Source organism: Pteropus vampyrus, unplaced genomic scaffold (genome assembly GCF_000151845.1).
Source record: "Pteropus vampyrus isolate Shadow unplaced genomic scaffold, Pvam_2.0 Scaffold24, whole genome shotgun sequence".
NCBI lineage: Eukaryota > Metazoa > Chordata > Mammalia > Chiroptera > Pteropodidae > Pteropus > Pteropus vampyrus.
The window spans coordinates 6,052,048-6,073,918 of NW_011888805.1; the positions used below are offsets into that span (position 1 = coordinate 6,052,048).

Genomic DNA, 21,871 nt, shown 5'->3' on the forward strand with positions numbered 1-21,871 from the left:
GTATTTCTTTAAGATAGATTTCATTAAGTAGAATAGCTGGGTCAAAGGAAATTGTATTTGCAATTCTGATACTGACAGAATGCTACCAAGAAAAGCTTTACCAATTTACAGTCCCAATAGCATGCAAGTCATTCCCTGTTTAACACTGTTGCTTACAAATCTTTTAAAATATTTTTGCATCTACTGACATAAAACCAAATGCTTTTTAACTCTCCATTTCCCTGATTATTATTAAGGATAGGTATATTTTCATTGCACATTTGCTTTATATGTTTATATTCTCTGCCTATTTTTTTTTTACTACTGAGTTTTATTTATTTATTTGACGAAGCTCTTTATATATGCTCTGGATACTAAATTCTTTATTAAGTATCAATTTCATCCTGGTCTATTAGTTGCATTTTAACAACGCAATGGGAGGGAGAGAGTCTTGTGCTGTATGCAATTTATTTTCATTAGTCAAAGCTGTTAAGACACAACCAAATGAGACATAAGAATTGTGAGATAGTTTATCTAATATATGTATAACATATATATTCCTTACAATCAACTGTTTTAACATCACCTTGAATACATATCCTTTCCACAATGATCCAAATGTCACCTTTATCATTAATTTAATTCTCATACTGTGTCGCCTATTCTGTTTCACTGACCTGTCTATTCCTTTTCAGATATTTTTGCATCAGATTTTTGGAAGAGCTTTTACGAGTGAGTGGAGCATCTGAAAACCAAGTTTAATAGAGGAATACTGTATTCACTGGGCAAGTAGGTTATCTATTAACAATTATTTTCCATTCTGTTCTTATGTAATTTGCTAGTTTATTACAGGTTCCTATTTATTCTTCCTATCTGAGCACTGTGTTGGCCCATAAAACATACACATAATTTTAAACAAGACTTTTCAAGATTCAAGGTTACTGCATCTCTTGAATTTAAGTTTCATAATTCATCCACTTTTGATAAAACCAGGAAAAGTAGAACAAATCTAATGGAACTCCTACATTTAAATATAAGTAAAATATATACATTTAAATGTATAGTCACCAACATAGTCCCTGGTGCCAGAAGACACCATTATCTTATCAACATAGAGTGTGTTGTGCTCAGACACATACATGCTTCCAACCTCTCCCCTAACTTTTATTAAATTCTGAACCAACTATAGACAATTCCTTTTGCTGTAAGACTAGTAAGCCAACTGAATACAGAATTAAAGGAATACAATTAAACCAATTCACGTTATGCTCATAATGTTACCAGGACTAACAGGGAGATGGGATATCCCCTCCCATCCCCATTCCCAAAAACTCGCTCCCCTTATTCCATGGCTGAAAGGCAGGTAGCTTTATGGCCAGTTCCCATTCACAAAGGGAGAATCGAAAATCAGTGGGAAATAGAACTGCAGACATAGTAACAGGGGAAACCCAACAACACAACGGAAAATAATAAAGCAAGGTTTTCATTCTAAATAAAAAGGACTAAATCTCATCAGACATATGAAGAAAACGCTGAATGAGAAAAACGAAAATAAACACAACAACAAACTAGGGGGAAAAAAACAGAGAAGTCAGAAAAGTAGGACAGATTAAAATCAACAAACCAATCACCCAGCCTATGAACCAAGCAAAATAATTAACCTCAGAGATTTTATTTTCAATTATAATTTCTCTTCTTAGATGATCTAATAACTCAGTGCAGATGAGAAATATGATCACAACACATGGTAATCTTAAACTAAATCTAAGTTCCATAACAGCTTTGGCTACATGTTTGTGCTACTATGTATCTTCAGAAGTATAAGAAAAAAACTGTAAAAATAAAAAGGGAATGCCTTTGGATTTAGGTATTTTTGATAATATGAAACTATCTTGGTGCACTGGAGAATCTAGTGAACACAGGCATTCAAAGAAATGTGTTTCAAATTACCTAAACACTCCTAAGGTAAAATGACAAAACAACACCCCAAAACAAGAGATACACTATATCTCATAAAACAGTCAGCTGACTTACCCTGGGAAATTGAACTGAAAAGTGCAGGATCAATGGCTGGAATAGTCTGTGGAGTAGGTTGGATAGTGTTACCTGTTACACCTGCAAATCAGAAAACCGCAAATGGGTAAAAGTGGAAAACCTCTTAGTTACAAGGTAGGAAAGCATTAAAAGGATCATAGAGGAATTTCATTACTTCATTTTCTTACTTTCTTGAAAGCTTAATGAATTCTAATTGGATATACTTATTTGGTGTTGAAGGCTGGTACAGAAAATATGCAGGAAAGTACATTTTGAGTGTTACATACATATATTGGCTACACTTTTCCCATTAGGTATTATATTTGTCATGTCTAGTGCTTTAACTCGCTTCTTGATTAAAGCTTACCAAATATCTGTACAAGTAAGAGACTCCCTTCCTACCTTTTAATTTCTTAGCCAATTAAATAATTTGGGGCATGAGGTGTGATATAATTATGATTTAGTTAATTTACAGATGAAGTCTCACTTCATCACTGCATGAAATTACAAATTATATATTCCAAATTTTCTAGTTTACATATTTTTAAGATGATATTTTTATATATCCAATAAGCAATTAGTTTTGACTTCCTGTGAGAACTTGTCATGACTGTCATAGTCACTGGATAACTAGCATCTTGATTAGTGCAAAGTATATACTAGGGTTGAAGATTATTAATCATCTAAAAAACTAACACAAACTGTTATAACTTCCCAGAAACTAAATGATTCAATCAGCAAGAGAACAAATGAAGAAGAAAAGTTGTTAATCTATGTCAGTACACTCGAAAAGAGAATAGGATTCACTTGCTCTAAGATGACAGATTAAATTTGAATAGGCAATTTGTAGTAAGGATAAAGTGAGAAACACATTGGGGTAAAAAAAGAACAAATGGGGAAGTTTCCAGGAAAAACAAAAACAGCCAATAAGAGTTCTAGAATGATGGTTTCACAAAGGTTGACTTAAGTTCTAAAATACAGTATGCAGGTAAGAAGTTTTGACTTTGAAGGAACTTCTCATTCACAACCCAAAAGAAAAAGTAGCTTAAATATACATTAGTTTAATCTCATTTAATTTTGTTAAAGGGCGAATTAGTTTCATTTCATAGCCGTTGAAACTATTAAGTCACAAAAATGTTACTTTTTAAACAAAAATCGAACTAGTAAAAAATTTAATAGTACCTGGGTATACAAACAGAAAGTCAAGTATAATTTTAAACAGTACAAAAAAATAGATGAAAAGTCTATTTCTTATTCCTACTCTACCCTTCCATGCACATACAAACATATGTAAGTCCAGTCCAAAGTGTGTGTATAAAAATAAATGTTCTTTGCTAAAAATATGTGTGTTCTTGCCTAAATCAAAATCCTCCAAACAAACTCCTTTCTCTCTGGAGAGGCACACTGTGGACTGTGGTATGCGTGTTTTGCAAATGGTAATATTCTGTGCACTATTCTGCATTTTTCACTTAATATATCTTAGCAATAACTCTAGATTAAAATATATAAATCTGCCTTGTTCTTTTAAATGGCTACACTGCATTCCAATCGATGTACAAATCACAGTTTATAAAGCAATTCATTAATGATGGCCATTTAGGTTGTTTCCAACCTTTTGCTAATATAGATAATACTATAGTGAATACTCTTTTACACTGTGTATATATTTATATGAATGTATTTATAGAAGTATACTTCAAAGTCAGTAGACATACAAGTTTTAAATTGATCAATGTCTATCTTTTGCTTGTTTTTGGTAAGTGCTAACTGAATATATTAAACTATAAACATTTGACATAATTATCCCCACAAAACTGGCTGAACTTTTAAAGGCAAATTACATAATATTTTTTAAAAAGTTAGCATGCAAAATTTTAGAAAGATCTTCAGACTACCTAGTCAAGTGCTTTGAAGCAGCTATACCCAAGACATAGGTAGATGACTGTATATATTCATGTCTTAAAAAAAAATGTTAAGTCTACAACCCTCCCACAGATCAATCTAGATATCAATGCCATTCTTTTATGTTTCTGCCTAAATTAAAATCTTCCAAATTCCTTTGTCTATAGAGAAACACACACACACACACACACACACACTCACTCTCTCTCTCTCTCTCTCTCTCTCTCTCTCTCTCTCTCTCTCCTCTTTTGGTCAGCATTGTGCATTAATTTAAAAATATTTATTTGCATATCTCCATATGATTTATGATTTAAATTTTTTTAAAAATTTCAATTATAGTTGACATTCAATAGTGGTTAGACATTTATCTGACCTATGAAGTGATACTCCTCAATGAGTCTAGTACGCACCTGACAGCATACATAGTTCTTACAATATTACTGACTATATTCTCTAAGCTGGACATTACATCCCATGACAATTTCGTAACTATCAATTTGTACTTCTTAACCCTTTCACCTTTTTCACCCAGACTTCTAGCCCCTTCCCATCTGGCAACCATCAGTTTCCATATCATTAAGTAGGCAATAACAATTAACAAAAACAAAACAATTTACAGGGAGAACATTTAATTATGCAATAAAATTTTATTTGAGCAATATTAAAAAAATAGTATTGATTTTTGGTTAATTTTTAAGCAGATGTTACATAGCTTATTAGAGAAGATTAATATACATTCAAGAATTAAATGTTACAAGATTTCTAATTAAGTACTAAATTGTTCTACTCACTAAAATGGTGTGGGGGAAAAAGGAAAAATAAGTACTGGTTAGAAAAATGGAGAAGAATAAAAAGTATAATTAAAGAGAATTCTGAAAGGTAGCAGCATTTGGAAATGCAGAGAAAAAGTGAGAAAGATATGCTATCTATGAGGAACACTATAAGCAAAGATAAAAAATAAGACAATTGGGTTGAATAAAACTTCAGTATAATCATAAAAAACATCATTGATAGAAATAATTAGGCCAGAGTATAAACAACTTTGAAAGCTGTAGAACTCAAATGCAATATTTCTGACAGCTAGAACAACAATAAAATGGCCAAGTTTTCGACCTATACATGAGGTAAGCTGCATTTTAATTAACAGGCTAGCATTAATTATAAAATCACCCTATTATTTAATCTACTTAGACTAATTTTTACTGAGATCTTCGTCCTCTCTATTTACCAACTATAAAATGTGTACATTTCCAGAGAAAGAAAACACAGTATACCGCATTGCCCACATCTGATATCACAGTGGGTAAAGCACAGGAGGCAAACACTTGGCCTGTTTTAAACAATCACCATCCCTGCTCTCCTTGCACCCCCTTTGCTTTTTCGTGGAAGAACTAAATACTGTATATTAGTACATACTATTCTTTCCAGCTATCTTAAGGATTTCCTTTTGATAAAAGTACATCCTGAACTTTTATATGAGAGAAAGTAAATCATTCTTAAAGTGAGTAAGAGGGGAAACATCTGCTATATTTATAAACTAAAAAATCTTTTTTTCATTTTCTATTAGGCGACTATAAACTGATTTTTTAAAAACTCTTTTAAACATAACAGAAAAAAATTCTGCCAGCTAAGAGAAGATTCCAATAGCTCAAACCAATCTTAGGGGGAAATATATATCAAAAAAGTAGGTTTTGATATGATAGAATTTTAGTTCCTTGGAGGAAGGGACATGAAAGTGCCAAAACCATAAAATCAGAAAGACTTGGGTTGAAATTCTAGTTCTGTCACTTACTAGGTATTTTTGTATTTTAATTTTCTTGAGACAACTGCTTCATTTCTTTACTGTTTGTAAATTAGGGACAGTGATACCTAATATAGTTTCTGTAAAATTAAATTTGTAAAATAGTTACAATAATTATTTAAATGCTAAGTCTATAAGGATGTAAAGTAACAAGATAGGCCCTTATTTAAAAAAGTTCAGAGGTTTTTAGTTTTATGCCGTCACTCTGAGAAACAAAAGGGGGGGGGGCGCGGAAAGGCCAGAGGTTAACTAGATCAAAATAAGCTGTTCATGACAGAAAATTTCTGAATAGAAGACTACCTCCTAATATCTCTTTATGTCACAGATATTCTAAGCTGGAGATATTGTCTGTTAGTTTGAACATGTGGAACTACCAATATTTTATCACTTGTGTTGTACAAAAACAGCAATTTCATGTGGTTCGACCTATTATAGCCATCCTACCAGAAGTATACTTTCCCTATCATATACACATATATTATGCCTATATGTAAAATATAAGTGCATATGCCTATACCACTACTCTGCCTTAAGATGCACTGTTTAAAAGATTGCCCCTGAGGCAATCTTTTTGTAAGGTCATATCCTATGCCCACATGTGACATTTCCCTTGACTCACAAATGATTTTAAGTGTTCATTAACTTGCTATTAAACAGCCTGTCTTTCCTTGGCATAGAAATAGGAAGGAAGAAGGAAAAAACGGAAAGGAAGCTAATTTGCTGAACACTGATTTTGTGTTAGGCATAGAACTAGTCAATTTTCATTTTCCCCCCTTTGATAATTAAAATAACAAATGAGATGTATGATTAATTTCATTTTAGAAAGAGGAAAAACCCTCTAGGCTGAAAGAAGTTGAATAACCGTTAAGTTTCTGGTTTAACAAATGTACTTTATATTCTTACTTCACTCTTCTATATGGATGCTTGTGTCTGAGGCTCTTGATTAGTGATTAAATTTACTACTATGATTCAAACAGTATTCATCTAAGGCAAAAACACCTGAGTAGCTGGTTTCACTGATACCGTTCCATACTGGAAATACGGACTATTTCTAAAAGATAATAAAATATTTAAAACAGTGCTCTATAACATTTTACTTACAAAAGTAATTCAAATTGGTTTGCCTATTGATGTCATCATGCAGACCATAAAACAATAAAGTCAGGTTAAAATATACAGAATGATGACACCAAAAGAGATCAGTGTTAAAATTATTACTTTCTCATTAATATTCTTAAAGACAAAAATATCAGTAATATTTGTAGATAATATAAAGTTGAAAGTTTTAAAATAGTAAGACACTAATAATTACTGCCAAAATGGTCAAAATAGAAAACTTTTAAATATTATTCAATTCACATTAAGCAATCTAAATAGTTTGGGTAAACTGAGGCTGGCAACTGAAAGTTAAGTAATGGTGGGTTGCATAATAGAAACGGTAGCAATCAGGACTCAAAAGATAACTCTCGTTTTATCAATTAAGTAGTATGAAAGGTTTGTATGGTATATTACCACAGATTACCCTCCTGCTGAAATAAAAGTAAAATATTAAGAACAATTTGTAAAAAAATAAGTTAAAGATTTAAAATATAGTTTGAAATGCTCTTCTATTTGGGAGTAAAAGTGATGCTTTATTGACAACAGAAATGTATGGAAGAGTATCTCTTTGCAACTTTTAAAAATATCTTTACCTACTGACATCGACTTATTGGGGACTAGTTTTATCAGATATTTTCTCTATAAAAACATATACATATAGTTCTGAATTACTCCAAGATAGTAGATATCACTTTCCTGTTTTCAGTCTCAAGTTTGCAATCTTAAAAAAAGAAAATAACCCAAAGCCTCTCCTTTCACTAGTCTGTGATTCCAGTGCTACTGAGATTCTGTGGCTCAAAGCCTGCTCCCCTCCATCAACAAAACCCATGCTGAGGGCAGAGTAGGGTCCTAAGGAAATGAGGCAGGAAAAATCGAACCTTGCTATTACAGTGGGACGCTGACTGACACATCCTATGATAAAAGCCCCTTTACCTCAGTGCTATTCTTTGAACAATGAACTGGAAGGACCGAGAGGGAAAGAAAAAAAGCACAGAAGCTATTTTTATTAATAAAAGGTTAATAGTAATCAAAATGTGTAAATTTGTCATTTCTCACAAAACTAAAATACAACTAATATTAAAACTTTAACGAAGAGGATATAATGTTTTTTGTGGGTTCAAAGAGAATGTATAGATCTTATGCTTTATGGTCATCCTTATGAGGCACAAATATGAAAAGAACTGCAGTTAATATTTATGAAAGAAGAGTTCCAACCTTGTTGAGGTTTAATTTCCTACCTGTGCCGTGAGGTACCTCTGCTGGTGTATTAGCTGGAGCGTGTGCGCCGGGCGGAATCTGTATTCCAGTACAGCTGCTCGATGGCATGCTGCTGGGGTCGTAAGTCGAAGATGATGGCTGAGGTGGCTGAGTGGGCAGAGAGGTTGCGCCAATATCTTCATTTTCTTCAACATCTATTATAAAATATATATGCAATGCTAAACGAGGTATTTTGAAATAAAAATGCTGAATATTCTTGTTTTGCCATATAGGTACAACAGAACTTCAAATACAATTCTACCTAACGCAGCTGATGAGCAGGCTCTATCTCAATAGTTTTGATTTTTTCTTTTTTTAAAGCACTTAGTTATGCCTGACAATATTATTACCACTTCTTTTAAGTTAATACTTCTCAAATCTATAAAATCTCAAATCTATAAAAAATGGTACATTTTTCCTAAAAATAAACTTCTTTTAAACCCACTCCTTAAAATTATGAAAACCTCAGGACATTTTTGGCAAAACATATCACATTTATGCTATCCAATAAGAACTCTATTTTCTGATGGCTGCTTTTTACTCAACAGCTGTTCAATGATTATCTGCATTTGTTGTCTAAATTATTAAGTTAATCATTAAAAACAAAGGAATAAAACATTCAACGATCTATGTAAAACATAGTAAAAAATGTTTTGAAATGCAGATTTTTAAAATATACTATATATCATTAGCTGAATTTGAAAACTACTTTGAGAAAATAAAATTTTGACAGTCTATTTAAAATCACAATCAATCACTTTTGGGAATCTTAGTAATTTAAAATAAAATAAAAGAAATGTAAGCTAGAGCTATAGATTTCTGAAATAGATTTGTTTTCTATATATATAAAAAAATAATCTACCTACTAATCTGAGATATACATTTTAATAAGTAACCTTGTACTTATACCTTATGTACACTAAAATAATTTTTTACTATATTAGAGAACTCTAACACAATACATTCTGGGAAAGGAAAAAAAAAAAAAAAGGTAGTTTAAAGGCACTGGAGAGTAACTCAAACTGGCAAAAACTAGAGTGAAGATGGCCTTTGGAAGAGGAAATCTCACCCCGTAAGATTAGCTTTCATGTTACTTTTCACCTGATGGCACTCAACAGTATGTGCAAAGGAAAGTATTGCAGAAAAGTGAGCCTTACAATGTATGCATGAACCCCAACTAAATACCTGTATGGCCCTGAACCATACACTCACACTCAGGGAAGAGTCTAGGGGGCCCTGGAGAAAGTCACAGCCTAAAAGATGAAAGAAAGAGGGTAGTGTTAGAGTTCGGGCAAGTTAACTGATAAAGGCTGCAGAGGAAGATAACAGAATAAAAGAGGTACAAGATTGCTTATTTATCAACAATAAAAATTAATAGAAGCATGGTGGAGGGGGGGGGAGCGTGGAATAAAATATGACCAGTGAAGAGAAAAAGAGAGTCTATAGAAAAAGACCCCAAATGACCCAGATAGTGAAACTGACACAAAAATAACTAACAACCAGGTACTATGTTTCTAGGCCACAGAGAAAAATGTAGTCATAATAAATGAAAGAAGAAAAATTCACTAAAGAAAACTGTAAGAGGAAATAGAAACAGATGTGACTATGAGAAAACAAATGGCAAAAATACTGGGCTTAAATCTAGCTATAGCAATAATTAAATGTAAGTGAACTAAAACACTATTTTGAAGGTTGATGCTGATGGAAAAAAAAGGAAAGAAACATCTATAGGCTTTAAGACTCAGATATGTTTAAAAGGATGAAAACAGATAAAACTATGTAAATACTAAACAGACAAAAGCTGAAATGCTAATTTCAACAGATAAAACAGAATTCATGTCAAGGAATATTAACAGACACAATGAGATGTTTCATAATGATAAATGGTTAAGCAATTAAGAAAACATAAACAACTATAAGGGTATATGAAATAAAATTTCAAATAAAACAAAAACAGAACTAGTAAATAGTATATTAAATACTACATATTTTACAAGACTATATACATACATAGACACATAACATAGCTCTGAAGAAATTCAGATGAAGAGATCATTAGATAGTCAGGATTCAGATAGGTAAAGGAAGATAAGTAGGAGGGGGGAATGTTTTTAACTAAAGAAAGAGTGAAAGGTACTTTCTAGCTCTAAACTTCTATGGTTGTAATAAAGGGTTTAAATAGCTGCTATGGATCAAACTATGTCCCCCGAAATTCACTGATGAAGCCTTAATGCACAATCTGAAGGTATTTGGAGACCGGTTCTTTAAAAGGTAACTAGGGTTAAATTACGTCATAAGGGTAGGGCCCTAATCTGACAGGACTGTGGAAAGTTCTCTCTTTCTCTGTCTCTCTCCGTCATGTAAGAACACAGAAAGAAGGTGGCTGTCCAAAAGCCAGGAGGCAGGCTCTCACCAGCAACTGAACTCTGCCAAACCTTGAATTTGGCCTTTCCAGCCTCAAGAATTGTGAGAAAATATCTGCTGTTTAAGCCACCCAGTTGATGAATGGTATTTTGTTTCAGCAGCCCGAGCCAACTAAGACAATAGGAGACAGGAGTAGGAAATAAAACTGGTAAAAGAGATTGGTGCCAGATGGTGGTGAATCTTGCTTGGTAGGCTAAGCATCTTGGGTCTTTTTTGTGGACACTTGTATACAGTGGGACTGATACAAAACATTCCTGATTATGGTCAATATTACAGTAGGAAAGGAAGTATGTAAAACATTTTAAAGCATTAAATGGAAAAGAAATAGTGCTGTGGCAATCTACTTAAAAAATCCAATTCCACTGTCATGATGAATAAATAATCCAGAAACATAACCATGCTTTATAATAGTCCATTTTAAACACTTAATAACAACTTCCTATATTACATTATTCATGCTGTAGTGTTAGTGTAAAACACACAGAACTTAGAGTATGAAGGCCAAGACGCAAGTTCTAGTTCTCCCTCTTAGTGCTTCTATGACCTTAGGACCTTAGGCTGGCTTAAAAACCTATGTAGAACCTCAATTTCTTCCTGTGTAAAACAGAACTAACATAAACCAGCTCTTAGAGATTTTTGAACATATATGTGAAAATGATTTATAAGGAATAATGATTTAAGGAACAATGTTAAATGTAAGACATAAGATGACTATAAAAAGCATTTTATGTGAAAAAGACTGTTTAAAGATTAGACAAGGGCATATCATGAAGTGTCCTTCAGAAAGATATAGCAACAACTTGAAATTTTGCATGAAAGCTTGTATAGACAATGAACTGCAAAATAATTTACACAGAGTATCCATATTTAAAACTGTGTCTTTTCCTTTGAGTGGCATTACAAAATTCTAAATAGTCCTCTGAATGAATAAATAAAACACAAAGGTTTTCCTGTCTTTCCCACTTCCTTCTTCTTTTTGGTCTTTTAGAGGCAAGTTTTTTGAAAAGTAATACACACACACACACACACACACATGGTAAAATTTACATTTCTTGGGTACACAGTTTTGACAAACTTATTTATAGAATGAGTAACATAAACCACAGTCACAAATGGGATATTCCCCTCATACCAAAACCTTTCCCCGTTTCTTTATAGTAGATCCCCTCTCCTCAAGCTGAGGCACTCATTAATGTGATTTCTGTCCCTAGAGCATTGCCTTGTCCAGCATGTTGCACAAATGCAATTATATAGTATGTACCCTTTTGTGTTTGGCTTCTTTCACTTAGCTTAATGCTTTTGAAATCAGCCCATATTGTTGCATACATCTATTGTTGACCCCCTTTAATTGCTGAGTAGTAATCCACTACAAGGAGGTTCCATAACTTGTTGATCCATTCACAAATTGATGGCATTTGGATTACTTTTAGTTTTTGGCAATTACAAATAAAGCTGCTATAAACATTTATGTACAGGTTTTTGTGTGATATCGTTTGCATTTCTCTCGGGTAAACAAATACCTAGGAGTGGGACTGCTAGAGCTTATGCTAAGTATATTTTTAACTTCATACAATACTGACAAACTGTTTTCCTTTTATTTTCTTGTGAATGAGAGTTCCAGCTACTTGGCATTCCTGTCAGCACTGGGTACGAGCAGCTCATTAAATTGAAGCCCTAGATTCTAGTAGGTATGTAGAATATCTTGCTGTAATCTGAATTTGTTTTTCCCAAATGACTAAAGATATCAGCAACTGTTCATGTTGCTTATTTGTGACACAATCATTCTTAAATAATATATGGAAATACTCAACATTGCTGTCATATTTTGTCAGTGGCTATTTCAACAACACTGTACATATAAGCATAGCACCATGCAGATCTGCAACACGATTATCATCTGAAAAATTGTGAGGACAGCACCCAAATGGACAGCACATTAATATGGCCTAAAAGAACTAAAACATCATTCATTTCATCAGTGTACATTCATTCACTAGACACTGATTCAATAAAAATTTTTAAAAATCTAATAGGATTACTTCCACAGAATAGCGCCAATAAACTATCCCCAGTACCAGGGCCAGTTGGTTTCACAAAAAGTTCTAGAAAGCATTTAAAGAAAAGATTCTAAGGCTATTGGAAGTATATTCTGAAGTATAGAAAAACACCTGAAACTTTCAGATTATATTTATAAAGCAAGTATAAAATTGATACCAAAAAGTAAAACTGTAGACCAATTTTACTCATGAGTGTCAACAGAAAAATCCTAAATGACATAGTAGTAGTGAATTGAATCCATCGATATAATAAAAAAAAATCATGGCCAAGTGGGATTTATAACATAATGTAAAGCTGGTTCAATATTAGGCAATCTTTTAATAGAATTCACTGTAACAACAGATCTAAGGAGATAGAGTAGACTGGAGTTGGCCAACTATAGCCAGTGGGTTGGCTATTTTTATAAATAAAGTTTTATTAGAACACAGACATGTTCATTTGATTACATATTGTCTATGGCTACCTTTGCACTGCAAGAGCAAAGCTGGGCAACTGCAACAAAGAGCACGTCACATCATCTACAAGCCTAAAATATTTACAATCTGATCCTTTAAGAAAAAGCTTACCAACCCATGCATTTGATGATCATCTTCGCCTATGCTTAAAAGTTGTATAACAAAATTTAAGAGTCATTTGGAATTTCCTAATTCAGAGAACAGTGGTTGTTATCCTTGTAACACTCAAGCCTATTTCCTACATGTCTAATCAATAAAAACAAGTGAAAACGTTTTTGTTTTCTTTTCTATTACACATTAACTGAAAGGCCAAGTGAAATATTAAGACCCTTATTTTCTCATGATTTAATTTTGCATAATGGTGAAATATTCCTGCATATAGTAAGTAAAAACAATAACAACAAAACTCAGGTGCAAAAGTGTATTAAAAATTGCGTGGAAAAAAAGGGATATATATTCCTATTTGCGTGTAAATTCATAAAAAACTACTATAAAGATACACAAAAATCTAAAAACAATATTTACTTATTTGGGTTTTGGCAGGAACTGGGCAGATGAAAGATGTGGTAAAAATAAGAAATACACCAGATTTTTTATATATTCTATTACAGACTTTGAACCATATGACTGTATACTTACCCCTCCTCCCTCGAAAAACTCAAATAGATACATAAAAAATAATACAGTGTTCTTTGTGGTTTGGAAATATTTTACAAATTATAACTGGATTGCCTGTTTCAAGTAAGAATGAAATCTGATTAGAGGTAGGAGATAGCCAAGCCATTCTGTTGATGAAGTCAGATCAGTTTGGCCTTAATCTCGCACTGTCTAAATTTATGATTTTAGGCCAAATTTTCATAGATTTTGAACCTTATGGAGGGTACAAAATTGTATGGCTCCTTCTGAAAACCCTGAATTATAATGTAATGAACAATTATGATTCTACTAAATCATTTTACTTAGACAAATAAAAACATACCATTATCTTCTTCAATTCCCACAGGCCCTGCTTGAGGAGTCTCTCCATTCTTTAAACAATTATGGATATATGTAGCCTTCCACCTTGCATACTTTCTGTGTTTCACATTCTAAAAGAAATATTTTTATATCACTATTAGATTGTAGTAAAAAAGTCAAATAAAAATATACATTTATGATAATCTCTATCATATTTCTGAGATTAAACTCATTTTTTCATGGTATAGCAGACACCTTCCCCATCCTAGCATTGGATTCTACCAACTGTCTAAGGCTCGACAAACTTCATGAAAACCTATCTTCCTTAAAACTCATGCCTAGTTCTCCCCTATAGTTTTGTACTTCAGAAAAGGTCTGCAATGGAAATATGGAGTGTCCTTCCAGCAAAACTTGCAACCCTTATGCACAAGGGAGAACTAAGCTAAATGGAATTCTAAAATGAAATACAAAAGACAGTAATAATAGAGTGAACTATTTTCATTATGGAGGAAAATACTAATCTGTTCAAATCTATGGAAACAAAAGGAAAACCAAGATAATGTAGTGGTTAAGCAAACAGACAAGAGACAGAGAGCTAGCCGAACTTCACTTTTTAATCTGTAGGATACTATTTACCAGTTCTGATTCTCAGTTACTTAGATTCCAAAAAGGGGAAAATAATACCTCACGGTATTGTTGTAAGAACTGAAAATATCAGTGAAGAACTTGCTAGTTGCCTCTTCTTTCCTACCTCAAAATTTATGCTACATACTATAAGAAAAAAATTTGAAAAAATACAATAAAATCTGTTAGAATTTTGGATTGGCTAGTGATTTTTAGTTAATATTTTCAATTGACCTTCATGATACTCCTTGACAAATGGTACTGGTATCAACTAAGAGCTTGTTGGAATTGCAGAATCTTCAAGCCTGCATCAGAAACTGCACTGTAACAAGATCCCCAGAGGATTTGTATGTATGAGAGACTGAGAGAACAGAGAATTTTATGTTGAAAACTGTAATTTGCCTTTTGCAAAGATCCACTAAGTCATAAATAAGTACAAATACAGCATACAGTCCAGACAGTTGAGTAGTTTTGTGAGATTCTGTAAATACTAGATTAGTATACAGAAACACAAAAAACCTAACTCCCAAATTACTGATTTTGTATGTTTAATTTCTCTTATCAAACAATCCTCTTATATACTCCATGAAAAACAAAACAAAACAAAAACCACTGTTCTATATGTTGATTCCCATTTTCTTCCAGATATGATTATAATTTGTTCCACTTTAGAAAGAAGCTTTTCAAAAAAAGCATCCACATTTAAAGTCTTCACTTCTTTACCATTCGAATCACTCTAGGGAGGAAAAACTTTCTTTTTTGTTTAGTGCTTATTTTCATCAAACCAGAGGTCAGAGAATTTGAATGTACTCACACATTTTAAAGGCAGGGAGCCCACATGCGCCAGGCTGCATCTCACTTAAGTCATCAGTTCACTTGAACTACTCTTGCTAATGTCACCAATGACCCACTCACGCTGGCAAATCCAAAAGACACTTTTCAGGCATCATCTTATCAAAGCTCTCAGTAGCATATTAAACACTGAACCATTCAAACCTTTGTGAAGGATTCTCTCTATTCCTGGTTTTTATGACACTCTACTCTCCTGGTTTCTCCTCTAAGTTGTCTGGCTACTAATCCTCTAACCGACTGCCAAATAATCTTCTGTACCCTGTCCTAGCAAAATTAAACTGTAGGTTCAGTCAATGCTGACTCATATAGAACTTTAAATATGAACTATGTTTTCTACATAATATTAAACGATCCAAATTCTTCTTTTTTAAATAGATTTGGAAACACCCATATTTTCTTGATAATTAGTCTTCATCAGATGATGTATATCCATTCACATTCATTCATTTTCTCTCTCCCTGCTCTCTCATTCTTCTTCTCCGGTTCACACACCTTATCAGTTGCACTTATTATATCCCAGTGGGCTGTCTTTATTCATTGTACTACCTAACAGATTCCACAAGTATCAGGGTTCCTGTCATATAGCTTATTTTCCTCTCTCCAAACCCATTCCAATGGTTTTAAATACCATCTATATCTTTGTTATTCTCAGATTTATGCACCTAGTTAGAATTTGCTTCTGATGAATATTGAACTGATGATATGACATCTGTACCTGGATGTCTCAATACAACTTAATTTGTCCCTATTATATTTGTTCTTTATTTTCCCACCAATTTTCTTCCCTTCAGGGAATTTCATTCTTCCAAGTCAGAGATGCGTGGGGGTCTTTTTAGCAGCACCTTTCTCTTATCCTTTTGTTCTCTTCCCTTACTTCCCCATCTTATTTGCCAGGAATCCAGTTGATTATGCTTTTGAAATGTATCTTGAATTGGTCATCACATCTTCTCTGCAACAGATCCCTGTTTCCTTACTTACATACATTCCTGCTCTACTGCCACCTTACCTCTCTCATCCTGTACTCAGAGCAGAATGGTCTTTTTAAATATAAATCCACTCACGTCAATCTTTTCAATGGCTTCTCAATGCACTTAAGTTATAAAACAAACTCTAACTCTGGATACAAGATTTTATTCTATGTGGTTCCTGACTGTCCAGCTTCCTCTCATGTCCCTATCCCATCCACTCACTACCAACTCGCTATGCCAGCATAACTTTTCTGCTTCTAAACATGTCGAGGCTCACCCAATTTGTCTCCTCAGCCCTTTCCCTTTTTCTCACCCAGCTAACTCACTCCTACTCAACTCATTCCTCAGAGATCAGATCAAATGTCACTTCCCCAGAAACCTTTTCCTGACTTCCCAATATTAGGTAGAATTTCTCAAAAACGCTTTCACATGTTTTCTTTAAAATTCATTACAATTTAAAATTATATATTTATATGTTTAAACTCTTCCCCCAATCCCCAAACACAGATACCCTAGAATATAAGCTCATTAAAGGTAAGGTCTATGTCTGCCTATTGTTTATGATATATCAAGCACTTTGGCTTTGTGACAAGTACATAGTAGTTGCTCAACAAATACACACATCTCTCACGTATGATAGCTTAATTGATTCGGATGGAATCATTCTGTTCAACACACAGATTTATTATTTCTTTGGTAGTATAATAAATATTGAGTTTAGGAAATTCAATTAAGTTTATTATATAGATAGAATGATTTGAAATTTCTGTTTGACTGTTTTTGACCCATAGAAACAGCGATATCATACGGTTCAACTTTTTCTTCCTTCTCTTCCATTCTTTGAGAACAAAGAACATTTGTTAGAAAACTGTGTTTTCCAGATTAGTCTGACGTTTTCAAAATCCTGGACAAATGGGACTGAAGATCTACAAATGCTGAAGTAGACTTATAGCCTATAGGTTTGCATGTGCTCTTGAATTCAGTATCAGCAAAATGATATTTTTTAAAATGTTCATTATTAACCTATACTCCAGCAATAGAAACTAATAAAGTAATAACTTACCTAAAATTTCCAGTAATTTCAAGTTTCTCTTCTATGGGGAAAACCTAAGATATAACTTCAACATTTTTTAGGCTCAGTAACTATTTGCTATTAAGACCTTCAATAAGACAATATAAAAGATAAAATATATTATTTCTGTTCTTAGGGAGCTGATCAGCTTGCTATGAATATGGAGCTATAATACAAAAAAAATTCTATAAAAATACAGTAGGTAGAGAGCATTAAACTTGTTTCTTTAAAAAGTACATGGAACAGATCAGAGAATAAAGAAGAAAAACATAATAAAGAATAACTGGTAAAGTAAATGGTGCTTTAGTTTGGCCTTGCAGGATGGGTATGATGTGAAGGGTGGAAAGTACTAGTAAGACTATCCTGGGGAGAAGGAAACGTATGAGCAAAGTCAGAAAGGCAGAAATAAATGTAGTATTCAGGAAATGAACGTAAAAAACGTAAAGAAATGAATTTGCCATAGGTAGAAGATATAAAGACTAGTTGGATAAGATAAAGTCAAAACAATAGACAATGACATCGAAATTGTTATTTTGCTTACTTTGGTTTAGTCGTCAATTCAAGTGAAGACCACAGCCAAGGAATCAAGAGAAGGCTGAGACTTGTAAGGGCGGCAATGGAAGAATAAGGAAAGATCGTCAAGAGCAGAGATGTGTCATTAGAGATCAAGACTAAGGTAATCCACACCCCTGTATCCAAACTGCTATGTACGGATGTGAAAGCAGGGCAGTGAAGAAGACTGATAGGTAAAATGAGATTCATTTGAAATATGGTGTTGGAAGAGAGCTTTATGGATACCCCGGACAACCAGAAAGACGAACAAGTGGGTCCTTGAGCAAATTAAGCCTGAAGTATCACTGGAGGCAAATGACAAAACTGAAGCTGTCCTACTTTGGGCACACCCTGAGAAGTAGGACAATAATGTTCTTTGGAAAGGATAATAATGCTTGGATAAATAGAGGGCAGCATGAAAAGAGGAAGACCAAATATGAGATGGATAGACTCCATAAAAGAAGCCATAGGCAGGAGTCGACAGAAGCTGAACAGGGTGGTTGAGGACAGGGCACTTTGGACATCATTCTTAGGTTCACCAAGAGTCAAAGCTGACACACTGGCATGGAACTTAGGCAAGTCATATTTTAATGTGATAAGGCTCTGAGACGGTAAAAGACTGTTTCAATGTAAATACAGTTTAACTTGGCATTTAAGGCTTTCCACATTGTGGACACTGCTTAAGTCCTATTTTCCACTATTTCCCTTTAGTCCAGAGGAATTCTGTTTCACCTGTAGTCTTTTCTCATGCTATTCTCCCTATCTAATATGGTTTCCTCTTCTGCCAATAAGTTTCTTCTCCTCTAGGTCAGTTTGAATGTTTATTCTCTTATGAATCTCCCTGGTTTCCAGCAAGTCAACAGTTATTATTAAATCAAGTCTAGCACTATGCTAAGTGCTGAGGATAACAGGATGAACAAGGCAGGCATGAGCTTTAGAGTCCAATGTCAAAGCCAGTCAAAAACTTTCATCATTAAATGTGGCACGTGTATTACCCAAGGTCCATCATATTTTCTTCATCTCTCTTAGGATTCCTACAATTCTGTCACTATAAGGATGGGGAAATGGCATTACAAAAGTAAAATGACTTACCCGCAGTGACACTATTTAGTAGTAAAGCTGGCCATTGAATTCAGGGTTGCCTGGGCAAACTACAATTAGTATATTACAAATTGCAACTTAGATGGGAATATGTGAAATAAGAGAAAATTGGCTTTAAATGGTCAGCTACTAAATGTTTATTAATATAGGATATACTTTGGTAGATATAAAGAGGATCATTTTCAAAGTAAAGAAATAAATTGCTTAAGAAAGTTTAATGTGCCTTCCTCTGGAAGCTTTAAAAATTCAGAAGTTGAATTGTAATGACTTTAAAGGTTCCTTCATTAGTATGTAAACTTTGAAAAAGAAACCATTAGTATAATCTAAAATGGTTTAATTTTAATAAATACATTTTAAAAAATTTCTCCAGAGGATAAATCAACACAACAGTTTAATTTTTATTCCACACTACTTCCAAGACACTCCTGCAAACTGATGCTTATAATATTTAGCAGAAAAATTTGGCAGTTGTAACTCAAAACTCATTTGCTTTTAAAATGTGTGGGTTTTTTTTTTTTTAAATAAAGGAAGCTACATATTAAATAATATTTTAAGAGAAAATTTTCAAGATGTCAATATTTTTGAAATCTTTTAACTCCTCTGGCTGATGAGACATCCTTTCAGGCAAACAGGAATTACAAAAAAACTTTTACTTTTGTCCCTGGTCTCTAAGTTCCTGTTTTGTAACCGGATTGATGAGAATCACTGACAACTGCAAATTTTGGCCACTACAGTCAGTAGAGATAAATGTAAGAATTTTCACTTAATTTTTAAATCATTTGTGCTTGCTACCCTGAAGAATGACTGGTTAGAAAACACTAACCACAGGTTAAAACAAGGGCTCTCAAACCTGGTGCACATGAGGGTGTAATAAAAACAAATTCCTAGCTCAAACTATGGAGAACCTGATATAAATCAGTGTACATTAGCACATCAAAAAGCTCCTTTGAAAGAGAATGCTTTTTATTAGCTGTCTCCAATTCTTCCTCTTGGATTTTCTCTGGAACACATCCTAGTCAAGTTTTTATCCCAATCATGCACTACAACTGCTTTTCTTAAGGTCACAGATTACTTCTCTCTTGCTAAATCCAAAGATTAGAGGTCATCTTACTTGACTATATCAGCACGAATTGCTGATCACTTGCAAGCCCCTTTTCCCTTTGTTTCCCGGCTATCCTGGTCTTCTGGTTTTCCTTGCCTTGATGGATGCTCTTTTTTCAGGCCATCATCGTGAGACTTTCTCACCTCCAGGATGAGGAATGCTAGACTTCGGTTCTTGGACTTCTAACACTTCACCTTGATGATCTCATCCAGTCTAATGGCTTTAAATACCACCTCATGCTGCTGACTCCCAAATTTATATCATATGCTCAGACCTGTCTCCTGAACTTCAGGACTTACAATTTCAACTCGACATTTCTCTTGTATGTCTGATAATTCAAAACATTCAAAGTTCAAAAGCAACTTCTGGTCTTCCCCTACTAAATTTGTTCCTCTACATGTCAGTAAATGGCAACTCTGTCCTTGTAGCTGTACAAACCCAAATGCTTCGTTTTTTTTGAGTCTTCTATTTCTCTCATATTCCACCAATCAATCTTTTAAATTATGTCAGCTCTACATTCAAAATATTCCCAAAGTCTAACCACTTCTCACCATGTCTTTCTACTGCAAAGTCTGCTCTGAGTTACCTCTCACTATTAATTGTTTAATAATGTACTAATGGGTACTATTTCCACCTTTCCATTACAGTAAAAAGGAATAACACTTTTAAAATAGTTGTCGAATCCTATCAATTGTTTGAATTCCCCCTCCCAACGTTCACTCCTATCACTCTTCCTGTTTCAGCCACATTGTCTTCCTTGCTCTTTCTTAGGTAATCTTTACTAACTCAAAACCTCTGCACTTTCTCTTCCCTCCTTCTGGAACATCTGTTTGATATATTCCCTTTTCTTCTTCAAGGCTTTGCTAAAATGTTGCCTTCTCAGTGGGGCCTTTCTCTAACCATCTTATTTAAATTGACCCTCCTATCCCTACCTTGAGTTTCTCCATGACACTTACCATCTGACACACTATAATATATACACTTTATTAATTTCTTTATTGTCTGTTTCCACCAGAGGAATGTGATTACCATGAAGGCAGTGATTTTACCCATTGCTGTATTACTAGTGCCCACAACAGTGCTTGTTTATAGTAGAGCTTAACAAATATTTGATGAATGAATGGAAATTAAATTCTGGAATCCATGTTTTTTATTTTTAATCTAGTACCCAAAATGATTGTGAAGCTGGCTGTCTCGAAGCCACACTATGAAAATCACTGAACTGGAAAACTTTTTTTTTTTTTGCTAATGAATAAATGTGAATATTAATCTTGAGTAGAATTTGACTTAGGCTTGCAGTGGCTAGAATTGAGGGTATCCATGAAACCCCCTGAATTATGTGCAAAAAATGCAATATATATGCATGAGAGAGAATCCACAGCTTTCATAACATTTCGAAGCAGTGATACAAAAGAGATTAATAATCTCTAACTTGGTGGCAACATGATAGATAACACATTTATACACTTAATGCTTCAATTCTCCCAAGTATACTAAACAAAAAATAAGGGCTCTATATAACTTCTAGGAACACTGGACATAACACAATGAGAAATGCTTGAAAAATACATATTCAACAAATTCATTATCACAATGACTCAAATACTGAAATATTTAGAATCACAAGTTACATGT

General features: G+C 33.6%; 1 protein-coding gene across 3 annotated transcripts in view; it reads right to left on the reverse strand.

The window, feature by feature from the left end:
• Positions 1-21,871, reverse strand: part of VTA1 (vesicle trafficking 1) — a 59,074-nt gene that overhangs the window by 6,673 nt on the left and 30,530 nt on the right. For 2 of the 3 annotated variants that reach the window (XM_011356137.2, XM_011356138.2), the window contains exons 5-7: positions 13,988-14,096; positions 8,053-8,226; positions 2,014-2,094 (exon numbers count right to left, since the gene is read on the reverse strand). In XM_011356137.2, the coding sequence (XP_011354439.1) occupies positions 2,014-2,094; positions 8,053-8,226; positions 13,988-14,096 (364 nt within the window). The remainder of the gene's footprint in view (positions 1-2,013; positions 2,095-8,052; positions 8,227-13,987; positions 14,097-21,871) is intronic. The other variant, XM_023528379.1, reaches the window with a different exon arrangement.